The sequence below is a fragment of the Anomalospiza imberbis genome, chromosome 5 (assembly GCF_031753505.1).
Source record: "Anomalospiza imberbis isolate Cuckoo-Finch-1a 21T00152 chromosome 5, ASM3175350v1, whole genome shotgun sequence".
Classification (NCBI taxonomy): domain Eukaryota; kingdom Metazoa; phylum Chordata; class Aves; order Passeriformes; family Viduidae; genus Anomalospiza; species Anomalospiza imberbis.
In genome coordinates this window covers 54,818,044-54,837,222 of record NC_089685.1, presented here as the reverse complement: position 1 = coordinate 54,837,222, position 19,179 = coordinate 54,818,044, and the positions used below count along the sequence as shown (strand labels likewise).

At 40.5% G+C, this 19,179-nt stretch overlaps 1 protein-coding gene across 16 annotated transcripts in view; it reads left to right on the top strand.

The window, feature by feature from the left end:
* The window catches only part of BICD1 (BICD cargo adaptor 1), a 165,958-nt gene that overhangs the window by 79,401 nt on the left and 67,378 nt on the right, over window positions 1-19,179 (top strand). For 15 of the 16 annotated variants that reach the window (XM_068190897.1, XM_068190898.1, XM_068190910.1 and 12 more), the window contains exon 2: window positions 2,366-2,578. In XM_068190897.1, coding sequence (XP_068046998.1) covers window positions 2,366-2,578 — 213 coding nt within the window. Of the gene's footprint in view, window positions 1-2,365; window positions 2,604-3,269; window positions 3,428-19,179 lie in introns of those variants that run through there. The other variant, XM_068190913.1, reaches the window with a different exon arrangement.

The following is a 19,179-nucleotide window of genomic DNA, read 5'->3' as shown; positions in this document are numbered from 1 at the left end:
TACCATCAATATCAAAAGTGAACTATGCTTGCTTGCTTTCCTTCCCCTGATTTTAACATCTTGATGGCAGTTTAAGAGAGAAATTAAATATTCTGATATGGATGAGTTGGGACAGGCTTGACCATCAAAGAAATGAGGAAGAAATTCTACTGTACATGTGACTTAGCACTGGGACAGATTGCCCAGAGTTTATGGAGTCTCACTGGAGCTGTTCAAGAACTATCAGGATGCAATCCTGTGCCATGTGCTCAGGGATGGCCCTGCTTGAGCAGGGAGGTTGGAAAAAATGACCCACTGTGGTCCCTCCCAAGGTGACCCATTCTGTGATACAGTAACATTCAAACCGGTTTCATAGGAAAAAGAAAGTTTATGTATTTTCTGTAGTCATGCATACAAGGAAACATGGAGTACACAGTGATTTTCCACTATGCTATGTACCCCCCTCTAAAATCTATATTTGTAGCTGTTCTCAAACATCGCACATGCTAAAAATGCACCTTCAAAGTAGACTAAGGAAAATCTGGTACGCATCTGGAAGGCTGTCATCACTGTGCACTGGTGTTGAACTCTGGTTCTGTGGTAGAGAGAGTGCTCCAGGTAACAGTTATTCATGAGCTTCTCCACCCCTGCAAGTCCTACCTGCTCTTCTGCTGTGTTTTGATTTTACCCCTGGATAAGTGGCCTTTACATTTGTCTTGCAGGGTCTTTATCTGACTGGTGCTCACTAGGAAAAGTGAGCCATAAGTATGTAGAGGAAGATAATTTATTAGCAGTGTTCCCAAAACAGTTGTCTTAGATTCACAGATATCAGTGCTTAAGTTTCATTAAATTGAATTTCTTGTTATTTGGAAAATCCTGTTTGGCAAGTTGCTGATGCTTGCTATTTCAGTAACTTACAGCTTTTTGAGAAGACAGCTGGGTTAATACATTATTGAATATTTTTAGAATCCTTTAATGCTGAGTTCACAGGATTCTCCAAGTGAAGTAGACTTAAAAGTTGAGAAGTTTTTTAAAAGAGTTTTACTTTGAAGTTTCTAAGAGTTGCTTCAATTCTAGTGCCAGTGAAGCTTAGAACGTGTTCTAAAAGTCTTTAAATAGCAGCAGTAAAACAATGGATTTAATTTGGCAAGGCTTATCGATGGGAAGGCAAAGGAGGTCACAGCTCACAGTGGGTACAAATGTGTGCTGTGGTTCTACAGAACTGGGTAGATATGAGGCTTTTAGGGATAATTTTTCACTGAAGTAGCATGTTACCATGACTCAAATTTGTCTCATTAATTAGGAGAAAAAAAAAAATGGTGATCTTTCAGATGTGTTCATTTGGATTTAAGATACGAGAGAACTTCTGCCTGTGTTAGGCTAAATATTCTAAACATTAGAAGCCCTCTTTTTTATTTCTCCAGAAGCAGGTCATGTCATTTTCAACTAAGTGTCTTTTTCTAAAAGGTAATGCACTCAAATCAGATTTTGCTTTTATTTAGTATTTTATAGCTATTTTTATTTTTTGTGTCAATTATTTTATCACATTATTTTTGTGTTATTATATTATTGCTGGGTTTTCCCCCTTTTTTTTTAGTTAAATGATAGCTCCATCATGTCTATCATAGCTTGTAGATTGCTTTCTTCGAGGTTGCTCCAGAGCTGTCCAAAATAACATCAGAAATTGTCACGGAGAAATACTGTCTTATAAAATTGATCAGTGTAAGCCAGTAACAAGAAGACAAGCACTGAAATTATCTCTATTTAAACACTTCTCAAACAGTTAAATATCCAACAGAAGCAAAAACACTGGGTATAAATGAAATGAAATGAAGGGGCTGACACACTGTGTTTAGCATCCCAGAGGTGTAGATGGCCACTGCTTGGTTCTCAGCTCATTTCTTTTTCTTCCAACTTATGGGAACATTTTTCCATACCTGGAGATGAGCTCCTATAGGAAAAGGTTGTTGGAAAGCAATTCAGTGAGATTTGTCAGTTATTTATGCTCTTTAAGCCAAAACAAACCACGTGTTTATTTTGTGGAACCAGAGAAGAAAGGAGTTGATGAATTATGGGCTGGCCTCCTGCAGGAGGATTAAACATTGGCACTAATTAATGGCCAGTTAGCAGAGCACCATCTTGATCTCAGTGGAGGTCAACTGGATGGGGGCCATAAATCCAGACTGCAAATGGGAGCAGCCTCAAGATGCTTCATTCCAGCTAAGTGGGATGGTGGCCCTCAGCTCCTGGGACAGTGTTTAATAGGTCAGACCTTTGGGATTTGCAGATCTATCCCATTCCTGCTGGCTGTGCAGCTGCTCAGTACTGTTGATAATTGTTCTAGGGCTTCAGCAGGTTTTTACTGTGCTCTGTTTTCTTCTTGCAGGCTTTTGGCCAGTCCTTCTCTGTTCACCGCAAAGTGGCCGAAGATGGCGAAACGCGGGAAGAGACTCTTCTCCAGGAGTCTGCATCAAAGGAAGCCTATTACCTGGGCAAGATTTTGGAGATGCAGAACGAGCTCAAGCAGAGCAGGGCTGTGGTCACCAATGTTCAGGCAGAGAATGAGAGGCTCACTGCTATTGTCCAAGACTTGAAAGAGGTAAACGGGGCTGAATTTCTTTAGGGTGTTATGGTGTCTTCATTTGGAAAGACAGGTGTCTGCTAAGGAAGGCAGGAGCCTCTCCTGAAATGAAAAAAAAAAAAGTGTAGACTCTCTCCCTCTGAATTGTTATAAGTTTGAAATTAAGGAGGACTTTCAGGCAAAAATATTGGAGTAGGAATAACAGTTTTTATTAAGGAAGAAAATAAATAGATAAAATAAACAATGCAGTGAACCAAAACAACACTGACAGTCAGAATACAATCTGACACCCTGTTGGTCAGGGTGCTGGCAGCAGTCCAATTGGGAATTATGGCTGCAGTCCTCCTGAGTGTCAGGTGTGGTTCTGTTGGAGCAGTGATCCTGTAGAAAAGGGCCCAGTCTTCCTCTGAAGAGGCAGCTATTCCTCTCGAAATCCAGTGCAGCAAAAGCCATGCTGGTGTTCCAGAAACTCAAGCTTATATCCAGGTAGAAATGCTTGGCTCCTCCCTCTGGGTGGAGCATCTCACAATGGGATGCTGTAACTTTTATCAGTCATTCAGTGACATTCAATAGCCCATGAAGAGAAGATATCTCCCCGGGGGGGAGGATTGGTTTGTGGAAGAGATAAAGAAAACTGCCCAATTAAGAGAAGATAACTGCCATGCCTCTTAACAAATGGCAATTGAATACATCTTGCCTTGCAATCTAGCACACATGGATAACATGGCTCTGAGTAAACAAAATATTACAGGAAATGAAAATGCTCACCTCCCAGTCTGTGATATTCCCAGAAACCACATGGCCTGAGAAGGTTACAATTTAGAAAGGAGAAAATATAACTTTTGTTAGTTTTAAACAACACCACCACCTTACAAATATAATAAAATCAATTCAAGAAGCTGTAATTTCCTAAGCACCCTTAGCATTTTGCATTGTATTTTATAGCACTGAATTTTACATCAAGATATTTTCTGCACACTTCTGATATTTATGCTACTTTTCTTTCTCAGCATTTACATAATTTCTCAGGTATTCTGGACTGCCTAGAACTAAATGAAGCTTTTGCTGGTTTTCTTCTACTGTAAAGCAAAATTAAAATGCATGCTTATGTTTAGAAAATGGGTAACAGTAAGGAAGTCGGATGTAGTTATTGACCCTATGTGACATTGAATAATTTTGATACAGAATTAAGTAAGATTTAATAACTTGCCTTTTTTTCCCCATTTGAATCTGGAAATTATGGAATGTAGCAGAACAACTACATGCAGGGGAGGGCAGCACTTGGAAATGAGCCCACATCTTGCCTGCATTCTCCAGGAATGTTTAGACATAGGGATTCTCCCTACTGTCCAGCTGCTGGAGGAGATATTTCCTATGTGATTCTGGAAAGTGATTACTTAATGCATTAATTTGTTAATATTAATGGTTACTATGTTTTCCTGTAGCTGAATGAAATAGCATCTTTTTAGCATACAAAAAGCCCTGGAACAGGCTATCCCTGCAACTGAGGCCTTTACTCCCATTGAACATTTTTATTGTACTGGACTTGCCCATAATACAGATCAGGTTTCAGGAAGAAGTACACACATGCCAGTTGTTCACATATTCCAATTAAAATATGTGATTGCAATTGCTGTCTCAGGGGTTAACAAAAGAAAATCAAATCTATTTTAAATTATTTTTGATCTACTTGTCCTAAAATCCTATCTTAAAATCATCTTGGCATCAGGCAGCCAGCTGCTGACAGCCCTACCTGCTTGGTTTAGCTCACAGGTCCTTGATGACTTGGGGTTCAGACACAAATGAGACACAAAGTTAGAAAACATGCACATTTGTCTTTGTACTCCATTCTTTTCCTCTGGGATTCCTTCAAATGCAAATCTCCCTTCCATTTTCTATGATGGTTATTGATCTGCAGTTTGTTCAGGAGGCAGTTTCAGTACCTGTCCTCCCTGGAATATTGATTGTTCTCATTTCCTTGCTGATAATAGTAACCCCTAGTGTGAAGCCAGCTGCAATTATTTCCTGCTCTAATGCTAAATAGAATCAAGCCATAGTAGTTAATTGAAATGCAATAAAGGAATTTACTCGAATAAAAATAAGGCTGATAAACTGATTGTTATTACTAAGATGATGTTGTACCCCAAGTATCAAGTCCTTGACTATGTGGAATTTTTATTTTGTGTTTCTACAATCAATGTAGGCAGCATAAATGGAGTTAGTACAGTCAGCTCATTACACCACACACTATTATGATTAATTACTTGAATAATAATAAGAGATAGAAGGTGATTGGTACTTATTTTAGGCTCTTTGTGATTTTTTTCACACTGAATTATGCTGGTATTTCACCTTGTGCTCAAAGGAGTCTCATTTGTGCCCAGCCTGGTATCCCTTGGTCCAATGGCTGTCATGTCCAAGTGCCTGCTGAAAGGACATGACCTTCTCCTGTAAGTGTTTATGAATTTGTCTGCTTGGTTCTGCCTCCTACAAGCAGGAAAAAGCAGACTAAACTTACTCCAAATCTTGACAGCTAAAAAGGTGAGGAAAAAAAGTATGAAGTGTCTGGTATGTTTTGGGGTAAAGCCAGAATTAGGTGCTGCCATGGGTGGATTGCTACAATGAGGAAGCAATTTGTCTCTTTAGGCAGTAAATCTGGAAATCTAATTAGAGAAAAAAATGAAAGAAAAAATGTCATTTTTATGTGGGCCTCTGTACTGAGTGATGCAAAGGTAGACGGGTAGATTCTGGACATAAGTAACTTGATTGTATCCTGTCTTTTCCCCTCCCTGCCCATTACCTCTTCCCCTCAAGAAAAACATGCTTTATGGCTGTTTTTTAGGCCTTAAGATAATTAATAAACTAAACAAAACAAGCAAAAAAAAAATTCCTTTCACTTTCAGCCTTAATATAAAGTTTTGAATAACTGCTGTGTGGTTCTGAGAATAGTGTTTTTGCATGGATGACACAAATGTATGGTAGTTTCTCCATGCACTCATCCACTTAGGGTACTGAAGACTTATCAATCTTCAGTAGATAGGTGGGTTTTCAAAAAATTGCCCCTGTTATTGGTATCACACTCCTAAATAATACACTCAGTGTTTCTCCACTCCGCAGTTTGTCATGGGAGTTATCTGATCAATTCATTGTGCTCTTTGAATTTGCACAGAAATCCATAGTCATATGAATGTGTATGAGCATTTTCTGAACCATCAGAATGCACTCACATGAATGCTGATGGCTTTTAGCAACCCTGGGAATTCCTTAGCCCGGAGTTTAAAAATTCATACATTTCAGCAAGTATCTGCCTTACACTCACAGCTGATGTCTGTAGGGCAGCTTGACCTGCATCTCCCTTGCTATAAAAGGGAATGTATCAGGCTCAAGTCTCTGGAGAATTATGCACCTCAGACTGCAAAAACAAACAAACTGATTTCAGTACCCATATCTTGAAAAAGATGCTTTTCTGAGAACTTGATCATGTGCTTCACCCTGATGGGCATTAATGAACCAGGAATCTCTGAACACAGATAGCTTTCTACTTCATGTTAAAATGATTAAAGGAGTAAAACACCACCAGCTTTATTTTTGATGTAATAAGAATCCCTAGAGTGTCGGATAAGAATCGTATTAACTATTGCCTAACTAAATAAAATATGCACTTTGAAAAGCTGGTAGGTTTTTCTTCTCCCACCATGACCTCAGATAGGGAATGTAGGCTGTTTAATTTGAACCAAAACTATACAGATTTTAAAACTGAGACCAGAGATATAATATTTTAGCAGTGAGAGACTAGATTTACAAAATCTGTATGTTAGGTATCACACAGTTTATGATGGTGGCCTCTCTGTATTGAGAGATCATTATGGTTATTAAATCATGTAACCTTCTCTAACAGTGTATAAACTTCCCTCATTTATTATAAATGTTTAAAAAATACTTTTCTTTGAAAAAACGTGTTTTTAAAAGACAATCTTTGATCCTTTTCTGATTTTCTGGAATCTGTTTTTATCCTATTTAAAAGCACTGTTCACTTATAGTTGGGAGATGAGTAACTTTTTCTCATTTGTGCCAGTGAGAAAATCTCCTCTCATGATAACCATAAGTTTTATTGGTGTATAGAGAGGAAATCACTACCTTGAGAAGCTGATAACTGGCAGAGGTGGTTATGAAAGCCCAGATGACCCAGCTCAGAAGCTGGAGAAAGCTTTCCATGCCCACAGACAGGAAATCTCCATATAGAGGTGATGTCTCTATACACTCTTCCATCATGGGAAGGCTGGGCATCTGACTCAAAACAAGTGGCAACTAGAGGGGAAAGAGAATGAGGCAAAGATTGAAGCAGGTGACAGTGTAGAAAATGGAGACGAGTGATGGTACAGTTCAAGATTTGTAGGTGTTATGAGACTAGGCTGACGAGTTGTTTGGGGTGGGTGGGTGAATGTCTTGGTGTCTGAAGGGGCTGGCAGGTATGGACCAGCTCTTTCTTCCCATTAAGACTAGTGAAAAGGAGAAAGCCAGGAAGAAAAGGGTTAAAACTCATGGGCTCTCTACAAAAAGCCACTGCAGCAGCTGCATGGATTGCAGAAAGAAATGGGCACCTGGGTACCTGCAGCCCTCGAGATAACAGATGAACAGGGGGCTTTATGTGATGACAATATTAATGGGCCATGGAGACAGCACACACCTGGGTTTCTGGAGGGCAAAAACAGGAAATAAGGCAGTGGAAGAGTAGGTGGAGAGAAAAATAGAAATTTGTGATGTATTTGCCAAAAGCAGGTGAAAAAATGCCTAAGGTGAAATTGTGCTGCCCTGCTGCCCTTGAAATCAATAGCTAAACATTGATTCACTTCAGCAGTACAAAAATCTTGCATTTCATGCTAATCAGAAAATGTGTGGGCATGGTACCCTGGATTTTTTTGAGGGGATCCAATGTTTGAAAACAGAAAAAATTTACAATCATTGTCTTCAAGCTGGCTTTCATCTAAAAAGTTATATATTAAGAACTGGACTTTCTATATTAAACATGGCTTAAATCAAAATTTGCCATTTCCTATTTAGAAATTATATTCTTTCAATCTAAAAAATTATATTCTTTCAATCTAAAAAATTAGATTCTTTTACAATTTTAAGTAAAACCTAAAACTTTTAAATGTGAACGCATTTAGTCAATATGCTGTCATGGTGCAACCAGGGCAAACACACCAATTTCAGATTCTTGTTTTTCTGCTTTGGGTTTAGATTTGGGTACGTAGTGCATCCTGTGTAATGTAGGATGCTCTTAGATCCTTTGTACATTCAGTTGTCATCTACTGCTGGAAGCTTCTGCAGATGCTATGTGCTTCAGTTTCTGCCTTTTGCAAAATTTTCTGTCCATCTAAAGGTATGGCTTGGCCTGAGGTCTGTCACTACCCTGTTGAGTACAACTGTAGGAGCTACTGAAGTCTTCCAAGGAGAGGTTTCCCAGCTGCCCACCTTACACAGTGATGTCCTTCCACTCTGGTTCTGTGATTGTGGTGAGGTTTGGGGCTCCAGTTTATTCTCTGTCCTGGGATTTGTGTATCTACTTTGTTCTCTGAAGAAAGTGCCCAGCAGTTGGTTGGCAGGCTCTTTGTTCCTGCAGATGAAGCTGTTCCGCATTGTTGGGAGGTAGTGTTTTGTGGGCCAGGGAGAGTGGGGCTGAGCAAGCTGATGAGAATGAGTGTAGCCTAAAGGCTAAACCACTCAGATGGGAATAGGGAGCCAGTTCTAGTACCTATTTCAATTAATGTTGGATAAGAAATACTTAAATATTAATTGGGTCAGAGAGCAGAACCCCAGGCTCTCCTCTGTGAGGTGGCAGCCCTCAGCACAGGCTGTCTCCATCCCTCAGAGAGAGCGTGGTCTGCAGCCTGGCTCTCCCACAGAAGGTGGCCTAACTGCTGAGCTCTCGGAGGGAGGTAACTCTGGGTAACAAAGTGAGGTGACTTTTACCAACTCTGCATTGAAAAAAGACAGAAAAGCTAAGTCTGGGAGAGGAATCACTGCTAGGAATTATGTGCTGCAGGAACACCTTTTAGCTGCTTGGCTGTAGTGACAAAGCTAGTGAACTCTCTTCACTTTTGTTGGCTTGCTTTTCTTGTAGTTGTCTAATTTCCTGTGTGCATAGAACAGGGAGCCTGTGGTTGTGCTCTGGTGTTTACCCCAGACAATGAAGTGGTTTAAGTGGCTGCAATGTTGACTCTGACCATGAAGCATCCTTACATGATCTCCTCTGCTCCCTTGTGGTGTTGTCCAGTGCTTTCCAGTGTCTGCATCCACAGCCTTATCCCACTTAGTCTATGTGGAGAGGAAGATTGCTTTGGCATCTATGCCAGTCAAAAAAAACTTGCATTAAAAATATTTATCTCCTTGCTGATATTAAGGTGGCACTTGCAGCAAGAGCCTTGTATCATGACCTGGACAAGGGGATCAAGTGCACCCTTAGCCATTTGCAGACAACACCAAGTTGGGCAGAAATGTTGGTCTGTTGGAGGGGAGAAAGGCTCTGCAGAGCGATATGGACAGGCTGGATGGGCTGAGGACAACAGAATGAGGTTCAACAAGGCAAAGTCCTGCACTTGGGCCACAGCAACCCCATGAATCACTACAGGCTTGGAAGACAGTGGCTGGAAATCTCCCTGGTGGAAAAGGGCCTGGGGGTGCTGGTTGACAGCAGCTGGACATGAGCCAGCTGTGCCCAGGTGGTCAAGAAGGCCAATGGCACCTGGCCTGTACCAGCAATAGTGTGGCCAGCAGGACCAGGGCAGGGATTGTTCCCTGGTACTCAGCACTGCTGAGGCCACACCTCGATTCCTGTGTCCAGTTTTGTGGCATGAAAGATGTGACAAGAAGGACATTGAGGTGCTGGAGCAAGTCCGGAGAAGGGCAGTGGATCTGATAACGGGTCTGGAGTACAAGTCCTGTGAGGAGCAGCTGAGGGAGCTGGGGGTATTTAGTGTGGAGAAAAGGAGGCTCAGAGAAGCCTTTATCACTGTTTGCATCTTCCTGAAAGGAATTGTAGCGAGGTGGGGATAGGTCTCTTCTCCTAAGTAACAAGTGGCAGGACAAGAGGAAACAGCCTCCAACTGATGCCAGGGGAGTTTGGATTGAATACTAAGAAAAAAATTCTTCCCCACAAGAGGGGTCAAGCATTAGAGCAGGCTGCCCAGGGAGGTGATGGAGTCACCAGCCCTGGTGGCATTTAAGAGACACATGGGTATGTTATTTGTGGATGTGATTTAATGGTGCACTGGCCATGCTGCATTAATGGCTGGACTTGATGATAGAGATATTTTCTAACCTGAATGATTCTATGATTTTTAGAGGGAGAATAATTAAGAAAATACGCTGACATATTCAACATGGACATTGTTAATGGCGTTTTGATCCTAATGGACCTTAATGCAAGCACTGCTTTTTGAAAAAAAGCTGTAGGAGTGAGATAGAGTGAGCTCTGGTGCTGCTACAGCAGCCCATGGACATGACTGAGGGGTGGGTATCAGGTGTCTGAGAAACAAAGTGGAGCTAGGTGGGATAGAGAGAGGACAGAACTGTTCTGCCTGTCAGGAGAGTGCTCACATCTCAATTTAGGGCATTTTCAGCATAATCAGTAGAGTTGACAATATTTACATTCCTTTGTTTTGGAAGTTACTGTCAACTGGTTAGAACCAGCTCTAAATTAGGCTTATAATATGTGTTATTTTGCCCACTGAGAGGTATTTTTATTTTCTCTTGCCTGTGTTTAGAAAAGCCTGCCATAGGGAGATTCTGCCAAGCCACCCTCATAAATGTTTCTCTCTTCTTTGCTGATAGTGTTAATGGGTGATGTTTTTGACCTACGGGGCTGCAAAAATTGTTAAAAATATATTGTTTCCATCTACTTTCAGGAAAAATTTCAGATGGCGCTTAGTCTGAAAGCTTGTTACAGGTTTCCTCTGCTCTGCACATGTACTTTCCCTGGTCACAGGACTTCTGAAAAGAAACAAAATAATTTTCTTTGTTTTGGAGACAAAAAGATACAGCAAGCTGTGGCTTGCAATCCTGCCAAATCTTTCTTCATGCTGTGAAATTAATGGGTATACTAATAGACTGATGCTGTCTCTCTGTAAGAGAAAGAGCTTTGAGTATAGGCAGCAAGACCACTGTTGACTGCTTCTGAGTGTTCCTATTAACAGACAAAGATTTAATTACAGATCTGCCATTCATCTCCATCTTCTGACTTAGTTACCACCAAATGCTTTCTTTGGGCTCTTGCTTCACAATTTGGCTGACAAACCACTCAGGTGAAACCAAAGGTGGCTATGGAAAGATTCACCTTTTTGTTTCCTGAAATGTGGTTTATGATCCTAAATTGCGATAATCACTCATAAGATGGTTGTGTTTCCAAGTTCATACTCCTCATAAACACCAACTGTAATAGAATAGGAAGGTCGAGAGTTCAGGATAAATACATTTTGTTGTGACACTGTTTTCTTAGGGTAACCAGCTCATTGTTTTGCTGTTCTTACCCTCAAATATACTTGCAAGCCACCAAAAGCATCTTTGAGCGGTTGTGTTTCCAGTTAATGAGCCCAAACAAGGATTCTGGATACAAATTTAGGGTTTGACACATTCATGACACTGTTTTCTTTGGCAAGATTCAGGCATTTAGCTCCACTGGGAATAGCAGAGTCAAACAATGGACACTAGGGAGGTCAGAAAAAGGCCAAGTGGGATAATGGAGCATAACCAAGGGACTGTTGCATAAATACAGAGTGCCTTATTAAAAATACTCAAATTCCCAGCTCCTTCTTTCAGAAAAGCGGCCTCAAATAGAGAATGAAAGAGGGTGCGCTTTCATTGCCCTTGGTAATCTTTGGGCAGTAATTAATCAAATCGGGATCTGGCAGTGCTGGGTCTTACATAAGTTCTTTGAAAGAATGACCCCTTATTTGTGCCATGGTGGTGTTTCCAAGCCCTTTGTGCCCTCCTTTGTGCAGGGTATTGAGTGAGCACGTGCTGAGAGGACAGCTCTGGAAGCCAGAGGTGTTACCTGGGTTTAAAGAAGAGTGAGGCATATTTCATGGAGCATTGGGCCATCGTACTGCTGCCACCTGAAGATCCAGTCCCAGTGCCCAGGGTTGGTAGGGGATGCCAGGGAAAGCATCTTGATATAATACCCTTGTTTCCCAGTATCCCACTGATACCACACACCAGTGGCTGCTTGGATATCGGACTAGCCGCCCTCTGAATATGTCGACATTATTTTGCTTTTTCTTGTGGCCTCTACATTTTTAAAATGCGTAACTTTTCTGCCTTGGTTTTTTTTCTGGACGAGGAAGCCCTCTTAAAAACGTCTTGTGCTGACTCATTCTTTTCAGTACTAATTTGCTGGTTAAAAATAACTTGGGCTTTTGTCTATTCACGTGGTGTGGAGTAAGATGTTTTTTGGCAATGCTGGGATTAGCTGCGTTGCCAGTTTTTACAGAATCCTTGCAATGTGATCTGGACTCTCAAGAGCAAGAGCTCAGGAGCTGTGTTCACGTGTACCTTGTGACTTCATTCTTTAGCCTGGGATTAAGTAAGAAAGATAAAATACCCTGGGTGCCAGACTTTCTGAAACTTGAGTCCAAAAGCTTAAGTAGCCTTCCAGATAAAGTAAAGGCATAAAGAAAAGGAGAAATTTTTGCTGGAAGTCCTCACTGCCTGAGTGCATAAGCAAATAGGGCATAAATTGTGGTGACATGTGTCACTGATAAAGAATATTAAACAACAAATTAAGGTAAATTTGTTGCCCCTGTTCTAATTAGTTTCCTTTCATTTTTTAATTAATATCCTGAGCAGTTTTCAGTTAAAAAAAAAAAGATAGTTAAAGCTTCCCTGAGAGACTTCTTCCCAGTCATTCAGTATTAGAATGTGCCTGGCAATTGTTGAGTGCTTTAAGCCTTCAGTACTCATTGGGATCTCACTGGGATTACAGAACAGCAATCTGGATGTATTCCCAGCCATCAGTACACAAGGGCCACACTTCTCCTCTCCTGGGAATCCACACATGCACTGTAGCCCTGCATGATTGTACCTTCTGTTGTTGATTTTCTCCTGTTCCCTGCACATGGATGCATCACTGCCTGTTTTCTTTCCTCCTAAACTTTTTTGCTCATTTTTAAGCAGTACAGAATGGATGGCACTGACTGGTCATTGCTTCAGAGATGAGATCCATCAAACAAAACTGAAAAACCATGTGATCTCTACTGGAGCTGTGATTAGTTACTTGGACCTTAGGGAAACTCATGGGTGCTAATCACACGTGGACAATAATTATCAGCCAAGGTGCTTGAGCTTCAACATCTGCTCTTATTTGTTCAAAACCCACGTTTATTTTCAGTCTATTTTTTTTTCTTGTCTTTTAATCGATACTAATTTGTTTGTAAGGGTTTCTCCTGGGATTTAGTAGGTAATTTTGAGAAATGGGATTTACCTTTTCCTGGGGATATGTCTTGGCTGCCAGGACATGGATCATTGCCTGTGACCTGGCCCCCTGACCCCAGAAGTTCATGATTTGTGAGATACAATCAGAGCAAGATGGAGCAAAACACATCTAAATTATGTCTTTGGATTGTAAGCGACTACTAAAGAGGTTTTTGGCAAAAATCCCCACCCCCCCAACAAAAAAGAAAGAAACCTTGTAGAATCAAAACCTCTGAAACCCTGAAAAATATGAGGAAAGTCATCATCTATGGGGTTTATATTTTTGTGCTCTTTATACTGGTATTTCCCCATTTAGACTCATTCAGACTACATCTTACAAAACTGAAGTCTGTTCTGTGTGGCAACCTTGAGGCTATCCTTAAATGTGGTTCTCTGTGGGGCAGGTTCTTCTCTTCAGTTTCCCACTTCTGCCTCAAAACTTCAAACTCATTACCAGTTTGTCATTGGTATGAAATAATTAATAAGTTCTTGGCTCCCATCATCTGTACTAATTGTGCTTTCTACAACAAGGGGAAAATTTATAAGAGGAAGGTGACAGAAGGGTGAACAGCAAGAGCCTCAAATATGCCACCTCTTTTTCTCCCTTTGCCCTTATTACAATATATGACACAAGCTGGTTATTTTTAGTTATTCTCAGCAGTCAGTGCCAGTCAGCATCCAGGAGGTGGGCAGCAAGTCAGGCAGAGGTCAGACAGTGTTATCACCCTTTCATTGTGATGGTCAAATCCACTCTTAAGCTTCAGGATTGAGAGAAATGCACTTTTGCTGGCAAATGTTTTAGATGTGTACGTGCAGATGCTCATACATAATCACAGCTTGTCTGCTTCTATGATCTTATTGTTAAAATAACCCCCCATCAAATAGGTAGGACTAGATATGAATGCAATTTTTGCCTTTGCTGCTCATTCATTCTGCCTGTGTAGCCTTTCCTCTCCTCCTGAAGCACAGTGTGTTGGCTCTTTCAGCTAAATGTGCCTTGAAGGCATCATTGTAGAGCTCTGATTTTTCACTTCAGTGAAATGATTGGGCTGTCTGCTGTGACACTTGCTGTGAACTCTGCCTGAAGAGTGGCTGTGGCATCACAGTGTCAGCTCAGAGTGAGCTGGGTTAAAAATGTGTCATTTCCCACCAGTCCTGCACACCTAGTCACCAAAAGGGCATCCAGAGGCAATGCTCTTCACTAGTGCGACACTGTGAGGTTTGGCTCATGATACAGGGGTTTTTGCACTTGTTTGCTGGGGTCCCTTGTGTCTTGTTTTCCTGAGGGAAGTGGCAACACAACAGCAGTGACAAGTTACAGGATTCTGCTTCTTTGCTTAGTAGCTGGATGTGATTATAGTGGCAAGGGCAAAATTCTGGGTCACTGTGGAGGAAGGAAAGTGTTTCTTTCACAAGCAGCTTCTCTCATGTGCCATGACTATCTGCCCTTCCCAGATAAGGTACACAGAGAGATGTATGAGAAAAGCAGGGAAGAAAGAGTAGAAAATTCAAGAAGTAGGTATGGATGGGTGTTGGTTGTCAAGTAAATGGGAATATATTAAAGGGAAAACTTGATAGTTTGGTCTATATCAAGTCACTCTGCTGGTGTGGTCGCTCTATTGGTGTGCTCCACAAATGTGAGAGGAAAACAGTGTCCTTGGTTTGTTATCCAAGGCAGAAATGCAGTGAGGAAGAAGCATGGAATCTACAGGCCCCTTTGCAAGATGTTCATATGCACTTCGTAGAGCTCGAGCTCACCTTATTTTGGCAGCAATTCCCATTTGCCATTTTACTGCAGAATAAGTTGCTAAGCAGATAAGACATAGCTAGGGATGTAGATTTATATGATTGATGTGTTCTTGATATTAATTTTATTGAAGATCTTTGAGCCATTATTGTGAAAAATGCATGTTATATGATTGGCTCGTCACAAATATTAAAATGAATACTATTTGTGTTATGTTGGAAAGTTATGCTGTATTAATTTCTTTTAAGTAGTGCTGTACTAATCTCTTTTAAGTAGTGTGGTAAATATAGGTTTTAGGCTATAGAATAATATTAAAATGGAAACTATGTGATATAAGATAGTTTTTGTAACTAGCTCAAGGAATGGAAAAGATAATCAAGAAATGCTTCGCATTATCCTATCTGGATAGACATAACAGCAACAGCCACCAAGATTCCGAGAGAAGAATTATTGTCTCCTTATTGGGCAAGCTCAGACTTTGAGGAACCAAGAAGGTTGATTTATAAGACGAGATGGGAAGCTAAAATTAAACAGAAACACCCTAGTTTGAAAGGAATGTTTGAATCATGTATGAGATATATGAATATGCAATAGGCTATTGCTTTTAAGGGGAAATCCTTTGTTAGCAAGGTGTGCTTTTTGGTGGAGTGCCAGGCACCTGGACATCTGTAATTCTTTGCTTTTTATTGTCTCTTATTGTCCTAATTTTAATTACTATTTTCATTACTATTAAACTTCTAAAATTCTAAGAGACGTGAATGGCGTTTTTCACAATCATCATCTGAATATTTGAGTTTTGGAGGCCAGGATGTACAACTGTTTTTTGTGCAATTTGGTTTGCCAGTGCTCTGTAAATGTCAGTGGTGATTTGAAGTCAGACCCTTGACAGCTTTCATATTTTTTTTTTTGAGTTTTTATGTTTTTATCTATCATAAATACTTTTAAAAAGCCAATTATGAGTTTTGCATTGCCACTTTTCTTGCCCTCTAGAATTTATTACTTACTCTTTCTTCCTCTTAACCTACCCAATTTCTTCCAAACAAATCTGCTCTGAGATGGAGCTTTATGCCAGAGTCATAACTACCATAACTCTCTTTTAAAATAAATCACTTTATCTGCTGTAAGTGAAATTTAATCTTAAATTGCTAATAAAATTTAAAAACACTTCCCTATTGTTAGTCCACTTGAAATTATATTAACATTTTCAAGGGAAAGAAGTAATGACAGTGCATGTTTTGAAGTTCAAAAAGTGAAAAATTTTAGAGTATTAGGAAGGAAAAACAAAGCTAGGTGGGTCTTTAAACTTAAAATGGGAAGTGCACAGCCTTGGTGGTGTTTCTGTTTAAGAAAACATCCACCTTTTATCATGTTATCAAGAGTAATGAACTCTTATTTTGTGGTCAGCTCCAGCACAGGGCAGCTGCACCACCTGTCTTGTGCTGAGTTCAGGCCGCGGATTGCCTGGGTGAGCTAAGAACCAATTTTCAGTAGTTCAATGCATGCTGTTACCCAGCTTCTCACTGCAGCTATCAGGAAGGCAAGGCAAATCAACGACCAGCTCAGCTTCAGCAACATTTATGTAAATTAATCATTCTTTTGCCATATGTTTTGGGGAATCATATTTCCTTTTCATACCCACTAATTGCATGTTGCAAAGTGAAATGGTGATTTACCCTTCCACAATCTATATTTTTGTTCTTAGCTCCTTTCAGAAATATCAAAAATACTGATTCTTGGCACAGTCAGAACAACTGCTACACCTCTGTAACTCTGTGCCTTGAGGCAGAAAGAGCCATGATCACCTATTTAAAGACAGGATAGTTAGCAAAAAGTGTTGGGCTTTGACTGCAAGGTTGCATATATGTTGGAGATTGTTTCCATCCCTGTTGTCATTTCATTAAAAATCTTGGCAATAACTCAGAGTAAACTGGAGAGGTAATCTTTCTTTACATCAAGAAGCAAACACAAAATCTGGTTTATCATTCTGTTTTTCATATCGTATTGCGCTGACCTCTTCCTCAGGAGTTGTAAGCAATTCCAGGACATTAAAACCAAAATAGGCTGTGTTCTTCTTTATTACATGCCCCTGCTTAAGGAAATTTAGCCATGACTCCTTCTTTTCTGTCCAACACTGCAGCAAAATTTATAAGCTACATTGTCTTGCAATACTTGTCTTATTGCAAGAAACCTAAAACCACAGTCAGTTTTTGTTACATGTGTTTAAGCATTTTTCTTTAACAGGTTTTTTTTTTTTAATGCTGAGTTTTAGAAGGGAATCACTTCTCTTAGTTGTGCCTTGTAGTAGTGGAGCCAGCTCCAAGCATCATTCCCATCTGAGGGCTGGAAGGTCAAGTTATTTTTAAATCTAGTGCTGCAGCTGGAAAACAGTTCAGGCATTGTAAAGGTGTAATTCAGTGGGATGGTAAAATGGGTTGTGAAAACAACAGTAAAGTAAAATACACACATGTCACTTCCTCCACTGAAGCACGTAATTCAGAGTCTGTTGGGGTGAGGAGCCATGTGCCTTCTCCTCTTCTGGCTTTCTCTTTCCATGTCCTGTCTGTAATCCATTAGAGACTTTCATTATTTCAGCATGATTGGGGTTAACTTCTAAACATGATTTATTGCTGCCTTCTCTCATGAATACAGAGATGGAACTTGTTTTTTTCAGCTAGGATAGTCTCCAGCTAGATTGAGATTTTTTTTTTCTTACTGTAATTTTCAGTTAATCATGTGGGGTTTTATTGCACAGCCTTGATTCCATCAAGGGTGAGGAAAATTAATGTGGTTTGAGAGAGGTTGTATATGAAGTAGACATTTTGATTTTTGTTTTAGGAAGTACTTTCTTGTTCTTCAGAAGATAGACTTTTAAAAAAAAATTAGCATTTTCATTGAGGGTTAACTACTTTTCATTTAGAAAATACCAATAAGCACTGAAACAGTAATTTGACCCATCAGCAAAGTGTGCCTGTAATATGAAATATCTCTCACCCTCACTTTTCCTCCTGTGCTGCAGCTCCTGCTGATGTGTGTGGTGTTCATGCGTTTGGCCAGCTAAACAGCATGTCCATTGCAGTACCAGTATCCAGAACTTGCACATACCTTAGAGAAGCTTTGCTGAAAGATAAAAATGTAATTTCTTTCAAGAACATCTGCAGCTAGATAATGAATAAGCAAATTCTTTTAATAGCAGAGATAGTTTTCCCAAGGTGAATATTTTCTCTGTAGTTACCTACGTAACTTTTCTCAAAAGAGGCCTCAGACTGCCTTTGAAGCAAATTGTTTTTCACATATCATTGTCACACAGTCCAAGCCACGTCTAACCCCTTAAATCCAGCCAGATTTTAAGATGTAGCTGTCCTGGGAGGCTTACCTGTGATGATGGAGATGTGGCTGGGTGTGCAGAGATCTCTTGTGCGTGGCTGTGCTTTCAGATTGCCAGAAACGTGGTGCTAGCAGAGGTTTCCTGTGCTGTTGAGTGGCTGGCAGCACGTGGGGCTTATTTGAAGAGGATTTTTCTCCCAGAGGAGATGGATGAGTTTCCTGTGGCTCCAGAGTGGCTTTTCTGGGAGTGGATAAGCAGAACAGCAGTTGACTGATGAGGGGACATGATATGAAGGAAAACCAGAAGCACTAGTAGAGCATCTTTCCTGATGAAGACAGTGAACATGAAGAGGTTGTATCTGGGCCTTGTCTCTGGACTGATGGGATGCTAGGCTTTTGTTTGTTAGTCAAGATGGCTGCTGTGTAAGGTAAGTAGGATTGGAGTTTTAAGAGGAGCTAATGGAAAAGAAGCCCCAGCATTTAAAGCTGATTCCAGGTCTTTTTTTAGCCAGGAAATGACTTTTGCAGACATCACTTGCTGTTGTTTCTGAGTAAAGGGAGAACTATAGATATGTGTTCTCTTGTGGACTCAAACATTTTTTTCTGCGCATCCCCTCCCAGGAGAACTATCTTCCATTCTTTACCTGTGTGTTATTGACTTACAGTGTATTTTAGAGCCTTATCCTTTTAATAATTTCATGCCTTACTCAGGCCAGATAAGTGTATTTCAACTGTTTTCAGTGTAAAAATTGCCTGAGGGCAAACTTGGGCATGTACTGCATCTTCAGCTTAGTTAAGAATGTCCTTATTCAGGGAATGCAGTGGTTATGCCCTCCAGCACCGTGCCATTATAGAAAAATCACCATCCCTCAGCTTTGTGCACTTCCCCTGCTTCAAGGGTGTTAAACCTCACAGTTATTGTCAAAAAATGAATGCAAGAGTTACACTGGCCTTAAGTTCTGCAGCACAGAAAACATTTCCAACCTCCTTACACTGCGAGAGTTGCCCCAGAAGGCTTTTCTTCCCTTTAAGGTCCAGCCAGCTGGCTACAAGAAGCATCCTGGTGCCAGACCAGACTTGA